The 9,327-nt window shown below is 36.7% G+C and overlaps 1 protein-coding gene across 2 annotated transcripts; it reads right to left on the reverse strand.

Annotated features, from left to right (window-relative positions):
• Positions 1-2,411: 2,411 nt before the first annotated feature.
• LOC109009628 (coiled-coil domain-containing protein 93) lies at positions 2,412-9,068 on the reverse strand. Of its 2 annotated transcripts, XR_001999084.2 has the most exons (11): positions 8,836-9,068; positions 8,528-8,690; positions 7,980-8,099; positions 7,269-7,448; positions 6,264-6,343; positions 5,580-5,619; positions 5,334-5,441; positions 4,290-4,370; positions 3,750-3,872; positions 3,102-3,207; positions 2,412-2,682 (listed from the first exon to the last, which is right to left on the reverse strand). XR_001999084.2 is itself a non-coding variant. In XM_018990209.2 (10 exons), the coding sequence occupies exons 1-10, from the start codon at positions 9,024-9,026 to the stop codon at positions 3,160-3,162; spliced, it is 1,134 nt and encodes a 377-aa protein (XP_018845754.2). In that variant the 5' UTR covers positions 9,027-9,068; the 3' UTR covers positions 2,895-3,159. The 2 variants fall into 2 exon arrangements, 1 of the variants encoding a protein (XP_018845754.2); XM_018990209.2 differs by lacking the exon at positions 2,412-2,682 and having other exon boundaries at positions 2,895-3,207.
• Positions 9,069-9,327: the final 259 nt, after the last annotated feature.

The following is a 9,327-nucleotide window of genomic DNA, read 5'->3' on the forward strand; positions in this document are numbered from 1 at the left end:
GCACCTATCCTCAACTCCTCTGGTCCCTCCCCCCTCTCCTCTACTGCGATTTCTCATTCCTGAAGCCCCCATTCAGCCCCCCCCCACCCCCTGTGACCCCGAAGCCCCCAACCTCATTGCGCATACACTTTCAACTTTCTCTATCTTTACTCACTTCAATTATTTTCTCATCACTTGGAAACTTCAAGTTCAAACTCTATCCTCTCTCCCCTAGACAACGTCGTCTTTGTAGGCTTCACTCTATCCCAGTGGATTGAAAACTAAAAGAATTGGAAAAAAAACACAGAGCCCAAAGAAAAACCTTTGGGGAAAAATCAGAACCTAGTGGTTTCACTTCATCTATATTCTTTTGGAGATATATAGTGGGTGAGTTGCATTGGTGGCTGGGAAGGTGAGACTATCCATGGGGCTGCAGAATTCCACATCCTGCTCGAAACAGGAGATGCCCCCAAAACCACCATTGCCATCACCGAGCTAGGCTAAGGTTCCCTAGAAAGCGGTGTTCTCCAGGTCCTTTGGGGTTTACTTCCCACGCTCGTCAGCTCAGGTCCAGCCTCGCCCAACTGATGTCATGGAGCTGCTTCGTCTAGTCGAGGAGCTTCGTGAGAAAGAGTCACGCTTGAAGACCCAACTCCTCGAGTACAAGCTTTTGAAGGAGTCTGTCACCATTGTCCCTATCCTTGAGAACGAGATATTTGCCAAGGATGCAGAGCTCCAAAGAGCCTCCAACAAAATTGAGTGTTTGGAGATTGAGAACCAGATGTCGAGAATGAAACTAGAAGGATTAAAGATGAGGATGGAGGATGAGAGAAAAGAGAGCGATAAGAAAGTCAAGGTAATGATGCCTGAGATTTCGGAGTTGAAGAGAACATTGTTGGATTGCAATAGAAAAGAGCTGATCATGGACAATGACGACCTTTCATCTTTCTAGAGGTTTCAGGGCCTAATAGAGGTGTGTAAGTGTGGGGCGTGAGATCAACTACAGTTGCTAATCTATAGAATTTCTCTTTTAGATAAGCTATAAAAATAATCGTGATGGGTTGTCATTGGCATGATGTTTATCTTTCCTTCGTGTCTCTTTGTTTTTTTTTTTTTTGTTTTTAAAACAAAAAGAAGAAAGAAAATTACCGTCTTAGAAAGTAAGTGAACACTGTATTCTAGTAGTTAGAATATAGTTGATTATGTGATTGTGTTATCAATCTCTGTCTGCGTCAGCCTACTGCAACTATAGGCTTAGACAAAGTGAGAAGAGATACGGTAGGTTGCGTAAGGGTTCATCAAATCCCTCAAATGAGTACAAAGAAGATCTCTTGCTTAGAATGCAAACGAATCTTAAAAAGAATAAATAAATAAAAGAACAGGGATATTTAAAATTGAAAAAGATATCGTTATGTCCATATAGATAATTGCCGTTTTCCAATGAAATGAAATGGAGCCAAGGAGCAATCTAATTCAACTATATTTTCCAGGCAATCAATTAAATTAACAAAGTGTTGGGGCAAATTAAAAATCCTAAACGGGTCCGACCATTAATTGGAATTGTCATTAATAGAAAATTTTAAACAGGCCATTATTAATATTACTCTTTGTTTTAAATTTTATAGTATATATAGATTTAAACTACTTATAGAAATATAAAATTTTGAAAAAGATAACTAAATATAAAAGAAGGGATAAATATATTTTTTACACACAAAATTTCTAGTAGTTAAATGATATAATATGTCGATTTTAATAATTTAAAATATAGAGTATAAAATGATTGAAAATCTCAGTTTTGTTATATACATATAAGTTTATATATCAATCTGTATATTAATATTATTATTTTCATATTCTAAATTTAAATTAATATTATTTTTAATAAAATTTATTTTTTAATCAATTATATTAAATAAATATACGAATTAGTGCACATAATTAAAAATTTCCTTCCGATTAATAAGAGTATGCAGGACACATGGGTGGTGGTCCTATATTGCCAACTCCTATGGCCCATCTAAAATTGTCCTTATACGGATTGTTTGGGCATCGAACACCGAGTGTGTATGGGTGCCGTTCATTGGCTGGTTGCTCTCTTGACAGTTCATATATACGACAAATTGTCATATGGAAATTTAAATATATATATATATAAGATCATCTCCTTTTTGTATGGATTTAGTTGCGCCCTCTCCCTATTCATCATATACACGACAAATTCTTATATTAAATTCAAAAAGTTCCGTGTCCTTTTTGTTTCAATTGTCAGGATTCCTATAGGACCTTCGCTACTTAATTAATACCAAGCGAGAGAGAGTGAGAGAGGCTTCTAATTTCTCTTCTTAATATACACACTAATATTATTTCTACGTTCGAAACATGGAAACACCTTCATCTGAGTTCCATTTAAATTTATTTCTAATTCAACATTTAAATACATAACTTTTAAATCATTAAATATCACTTAACTCAAGATCTTTTTACACCTAAGATCTATAATATTTTTAACTCAACACCTCTTTACACACAAAACTCGTAATCTTTTTCAACTTCTCATAAATACATATAAACTCATCTTAATATCCAAACACATCTAAATTCATCTTAAATAAATTCCACAAAACTTACTCCACTATCACAACTCACAATTCAAATTCAACTCTGAACTCATCTCATTCATCTTCGCTTCGCTTCAGTGCTCTACAAAGTGCAGTTCAGAACTTCAGATAAAGATCATTTTGTCAGCTTTGCCACTTTTAAATTATCTATAACAAATGTCTTTTTTAATCAGCACGGAGTCGGCAATCACGTGCATACGTGAATGCAAACAAAATTCAATAGTTGCTGTATTGTCTTGGTGTTAAAAGAGTTGAGGAAGAATCCCCACCCTCTAGTCGGAGATCAATACGAGAAAAAAGTTAAAATTTTTTACTGAATTAAATTTTTGTTTATTACAACTTAATTATTATTATTATCTTTCTTTTATGGGTATACCAGTTATTGATTTCCAAGTGAGCAAAAGACAACATATACTAATAAATAATGAAGCCAGCTTGATCGATTGTTTATAAAAATTACAGATATATACAGCAAAAACAGGAGAAAAAAACAGAACTCACATAGAAATTTGACCTGCAATACTAATCACCTCCTCTTCCTTGACACAACAGGTAAGCACTATGTACAACTTTGGCAGCGCAGTTTTTCATTCTTTGAGCATTCCTCCTGGAAATCGAAAGATTAGGTTACGTGATGCGAGTGATTGGCCATGGAGTAGGACAATTAAAACAGAGCCCAGCCAAAATAACGAACAGTCAGTAGTCTAGGAACTAATGGTGACAAAACAATAGTGCATAGCTGTTAATATCTAACCTATAGCTAACGAAGTACTGTTACCAGTCAATGCACAAAAAAATATTAAGTTATAGATTATGCTAGATGCTGTGCTGAACCTTATTTTCAACCAAACAATTCACCCTTTTTTCCCGAAAAGAAATTCTCAAACCTTGGTTGAATCTCACAAAAATGACAAAAGAGGTTGAGCATAGAAAGGACCAATCCACAAACCGTCAAAACAGGAGGTCTTGGGTTCCTCAGTATTACAAGTAACAAGTGGACATTACTGTCTCACAAACCCATTCTGAACCCACACTAGGAAGCAAAAACAATAGACCACATTTTCTTTTTACGTAAAAACATCCATTAATAGTATTTGATGTTGCTAACAATATGACTACTACATTGCTGCATGATTATCACACTGGTACCTGGAAAGCTTTTAACAGAGTGTAACAGCGTCTTTGCTCTGCAGAAGCAGCAGCATTTCGCTGTTTGAGAGCATCACAAACCTTCTGCTCTTCTTGAAACCCAAGTTGGACCTTTTCTTGTTTCTATAAAATGGATGCAGCAGTAAGAACTTCAATGAGTAGAAAAAAAAAAAGTCTACAGAAGCACAAATATGAGTATCATTTTACACCTTTTAGTACATATCATTTAAGTCTTTTTGTAAAAATCATGTAGTTTTATAATTGGGCCAAAGAAATATCCTCCCCACCACCCATTTTTCTAATCATCTCCCCTCCCCTTAGTCATTCCAAAGGCCATTATTCAAGCAACAGATCTATATTAGGAGTTCTGTTACCAAACAAGTAACAGCATAAATCACTCTGTAGGAAGTAAATTTGATGATATTTTAAAATTTGACAGCCTTCTTATATCTAAATTATAAAGCCAGTGGTTCCTCCTTTAAATCTGCCCAAGACCCTAATCAAACCCTGTATCTTCTTTGAGAAAGAAGTGATAAGTACCTGTTGACTGCTCTTCACAATTCCCTCCATGGAATCAATAAGTTTCATGCGACCAGCAGCATTAGTAATGGCTTCTTGGAACTTCACAAAGTCACATGTAAGAAGGAGATGGTAGTGAGATTTAAGCAGTGACAGAAAGGGCTGTAACCTTCAGCACATAATTAAATAACTGAAAACAGCAGCAGATCCCTTTAGAGGCACTTGCCTGGCCTCAACACAATGTTGATCTCAAGTCATGCAATCCCATTGGTGGGCAAATGACATGCAATTAAAAAAAAAAAAAGAAGTACACCCCATCTAAATGAAAATGATATGCAGCTGAACCTGAGCCTTTATTTTGGTTGTTCTCTGCATCACCTAAAACAGACCATAGATTCCCACTCTTTCTTTCTAAATACTGTTTAGTAGTTAAGCAATTCAGTTATAATGAAACATCCATAAGTCAAAAACTGTACTTGATCCTTCTAAAAATTTAGTTATATGGTATTTTTGTCATTGAGAACTCAAAAGTAACGATCTTGCAATTTAGCATGTAAATCTAGTAGGCCTGAATAACATGCACTATCAAAATGTGAGCTCTACTTTACAATCTACTCTTTCCGCTCGCTTAGCATACAGCCACATCTAAAGCAGGGCAATGAACGACCCAGTGACCAAGATTTTGCAGTCACTGAGGATTCAAAAGTAGGATCTTGCATGGTGATATGTCAATATACTAGACCTGAGGCTGAAAAACATGCATTACAACTTCACTATTTCCAATCTTTCCGTTTAATTAGCATATAGCCATATCAAAAGCAGAACTGCACCATGCAAGACCCAGTGGTCTGGATTTTGTATCTATGAGATTATAAAGCAAAATTGGCAGTGTAACCAACAACAATTGCTGCTTCTGACATTTAAATAATGAGCAAATTTGAAGAATAAAAACCACTCGATTTGGTTCAAGCACCAATGTACGCATGCACGCATGTGTGAGAGAGAGAGCATATACAATAGAACTTTCATAAAAGATAGAACATTTCCTCGACTTATTTGACCAACCTGGGCACTTATTGAATTCAATAAGGATGTTTCCTTTAGCATCAGTTCTTTTATCTCCAAAAGAGCATTATAGGTACCATAATATTGACGAGTTTGGCGATGCTTTTTCTGCACAGCAGAAAGACTCACATAAACCTCTACAAGAGCTAATCGAAAGGAAAAAAAAAAAAACAGATTCAGGGTAAAAGGAGAAAAGGAGAATAAAAAAGGCAGTCCAATCAACCGCTAGAGCCATTCTTATTTAACCTGGATATGAACATACAGTTCCGAAAATCGGCGTTCATACCTGCAACATATTTATCAAGAAAGTAAGCAGACTATCCAAAAGAGATTGTCTTAAAGCTATAAGGTATGAAAGGCTGAAAAGAGGGCCATAAACGTTGATGCAGATAAGTGATATTGATTTACAGTATCTCATGGGCCTCTTAGATTAAAAAGAAAATGTTAAAAAACAAGTGCAACCATATTGAGTATGGCAAGACAAATGACTATAAATGATACTATAAGCCAACTTCACTGTTGCCATTAGCTCCCAACTTTTCCAAAATGTTCTCATGACAGAAAATGAGAAATGGACTGAAACCCTGAGAATTTATGAGGAGGATATAAGCTGAATAACAATAAGAGGCAAGAAATGTATCAGGAGGATTACGATCACTTTTTTTCGTCAGGTGTTGAATGTTTCATCTGATTATTTAGATATGAAGAGGAAATGGTGGGTAATAGCTTCTGCTTTATCAAACACTCAATATTTTATTAGTGTCAGTCCCTAAGAATACTATGCCTTCAGTAGTATTTAAGAGAAACTGATTATAAAACTCCATACAAGTTTGAGACCGTCTCAGTGTAGCAGAAAACCATATATTGTAAGGGGTAATAATGTATTGTAAGCAAAATGAAAAATAATGTCAGGAAAAAATAACAACATACTGGATGAGTTCTGATTGGGATGGCACGTCATCAAGCTGCCGCTTCACAGCAATAATTGCCCTACATCTAGCTGCAAGTTCCTACAAGAAGCATACATGCATTTTTTATTAGTGATCAGTACAAAATAAAAAAAAATGGTCTCTCTCTCTCTCTATTTCTTATGCAAAGGAAAACTAACATCAGGCTGATTTTCTTGCAAAAGGAAACTTGCAGATAGGGATCAAGAGAGAAAAATCTACTTTCTCAAAAGTCAATCATTGTATCATATAATTGGTCACTTACCTTGACTGCCAACATTAACAAACGAACAAAAGAACAAGTAAACTGAACTTTGGTAGGTCAGAATTGAACAGGAAGTCTGCTGCAAAGGGGTGATTTGCTGTGATTGTATAGGAAAGCTTTACTTTACTAAAAAAACACTTGGATTGGTAGAGATAAATTTTTTTCCTTGAACGGTGAGCATTAAGAAATGGAAACAAGAAACTTTCGAGACAATTCAAACATCTTGTTTTCTAGAATACAAATAAGGAAGTGGGCAGAAGAGTAATTTTTTTTCTTTTCTTTTTTTATTGGCACCGGGTATCCAAGAACAGCGTCCTGACTAATCCCGGGAGTGCACAGGCCATCGGCAAGGAGTTTCCCGCAAATGCACCTCAGGTAATTCAAGGGAAAAATCCCTCAATACGATGACTCCTAGAGATTGTTTGCATCCGAGCGGATTTAAACCTTAGACCTGGGGGGAGCATACCCCCAAGCCTAAGACCTTTACCACTTGAGCCAACCTCTAGGGATTAGAGTAAAAAGTACTTATAAGAAAGGAAATGAAGCAACTCAGCTCAATTAGTTCATGCGTATTAAATATCAATTGTTCACTACCGCCAATTTGGAAGAGATCTCATGCAGATTGTTTATTATGATGTTCCTGCAGGATGTGCCCATTGTGGTGCCTTAAATCTTCCACCACAAAGGAAGATGAATAAATAAATATTCTTAACTACAATTTACCTTTTTTGCTGAATGCAGTTCCTCCAAAGATTCAACCAAAGAATGACTGAGACAATCAGAGGGAATCTTGCCATCCCAGTCACTTGCTATTCTTCCCTCCAATTCAATAATATCAGCTTGCAGTTCAGAGCGTTTTACATTACAATTGGACTGGAATTCAGATTCTTGCAATTCCAGATTCTGAACAAACATTCCACTAATGCGCATCAATCACTAAATAAAATGCATAAATGAAGCTTAATGGAGAAAGATACAAAAAATACACATAGAATTTCTCTTTTCAACTGGCTTAAGACAGACCGGTCACAACATCAGTGGCAAAATATCTAAGTGATGTCCGTATGTACCATCTGTTGTTCAGGATTTTACGGTAGCATTAGTTCCCTTTTGTCTTAACTATGCTGAAACATCTTGTAATCTCAGCATCTTATATACAGGAAAAACTACCAACGTTGATGTGGAGTTACAGCAGAAGTCCATCTAGGAAAGCATTCTTAAATTTCATGAGAGAGGCAGTCTGAGAGGGAGATGGGGATCAGGTTCCTCTCAAATTGGAGGAAACTACGGGTGATGTAGTTCTTGCAAGGCTTCTCTCAGACGTGTGTGAATAACAAATTTTAGCATTAACATGAACTAAGATGTAAACACAAACAATGTTCCTACTTGAGTAAGATGCCTGAATATATTCACAGATCAGAAACATAGCCCCACCTTTAACGACCCCAAAAGTGGTATCAATTTCTGTACAGCAATAGTAGCACCCTCCTTATCTATTCTCTCTCGTAGAAGTTTAATTTTGTTCATAATATCGAGCCCGAGCTCTTTTTGATTCTGGAGCACAGAAAAGAACAAACATGAGAATGTAAAAATGACCAGAGGCAAATCAAATCAATCCGACCACCCCACCGAAACCTCAATTGTTTAAAAATAGTCTTTTTTGTACTAATTAAAAGCTTGTTAAAAAATAATTTCCCAAATCCCTATGCACGTCTCTTAAAAACCTTTCCGCATTGCAGTAATCTCACGCTCAAATTATGATATTATAAGCAAAATCGCCTCTTAACCCTGTGGAGTTTAGACATCCTTACAAGGACCAAGCAACTTCAATCGTACAAAATGTAATTACAATAGCAGTTCAAAATCAACCGAATATTTGGAAAGCCTGTTGCTGTTTCGAATGAAAAATAACACAGAGACATAAATCATGACAGTCGTGTAAAATAATAATCAAAAGCGTTAGGTTACAACGAGTTAGTTACCTCATGATCCCTGTCATCATCTTGTAAGGTCCTAACACGATTAACAAGCCACTGTACAACGGGAAAAATGGCTTTGAAGTCTAGAGTTTCAATTTGAGAAGCTTCAAGAGGGTGTGGACAACCGATTAACCTCAGAGCTTCCCCAATGCGATTTTCAATCTCACTGCACCCCAATAACGCAAAAGGCAACATCAACATCAATCATCAAAGAGAGATTTGAACTTTTTTATTCAGTTATGAAAATTATTCACGGCATTGATTGCAATCATATCGTGGCGCGTAAAGATGATTCGGAGAGGGTTACGTGCATTTCCTCCAGGTGTGTTAGGGTTTCGTCGTTAACGGCAGCGATGCACCAGACGATGCCAGAACGGAGCTTTTCGGAGGCAGATATATCGGTTTTTACGGCGTCGGCATAACCGACTGAGACGAGAAGATCATAAATACGCCCAAGAGAAATCGGTGATCCGGACTCGGACAGGAAGTAAGACTCGGCCATGTCGGTTCGACTGCTCGTGAGAGGGAGTTTCGAGTCCTTATCCCTTTTATATCCAACCCCCCATTCGGACTGCTTTGTAATTGTCGAATGTAGATAGTTGAAGTTGGGCTCGCTAGTTCTGTTATCGGTGGACTCTGGCCTAACAGCCTCTGGGCTCTCCTTCTATGTCCTAGAAATTCAACCAGCTCCGAAAATAGAAAAGTATTAATTGCAAGATTCATCGTTGGATTCTCACTTATTTTTTTCGAGTAACGTTATATAGTTATGGGTTGAAAGTATTATGCACTCTCTTTTTAAAAAA

Source organism: Juglans regia, chromosome 11 (assembly GCF_001411555.2).
Source record: "Juglans regia cultivar Chandler chromosome 11, Walnut 2.0, whole genome shotgun sequence".
In the NCBI taxonomy this organism is placed as follows: domain Eukaryota; kingdom Viridiplantae; phylum Streptophyta; class Magnoliopsida; order Fagales; family Juglandaceae; genus Juglans; species Juglans regia.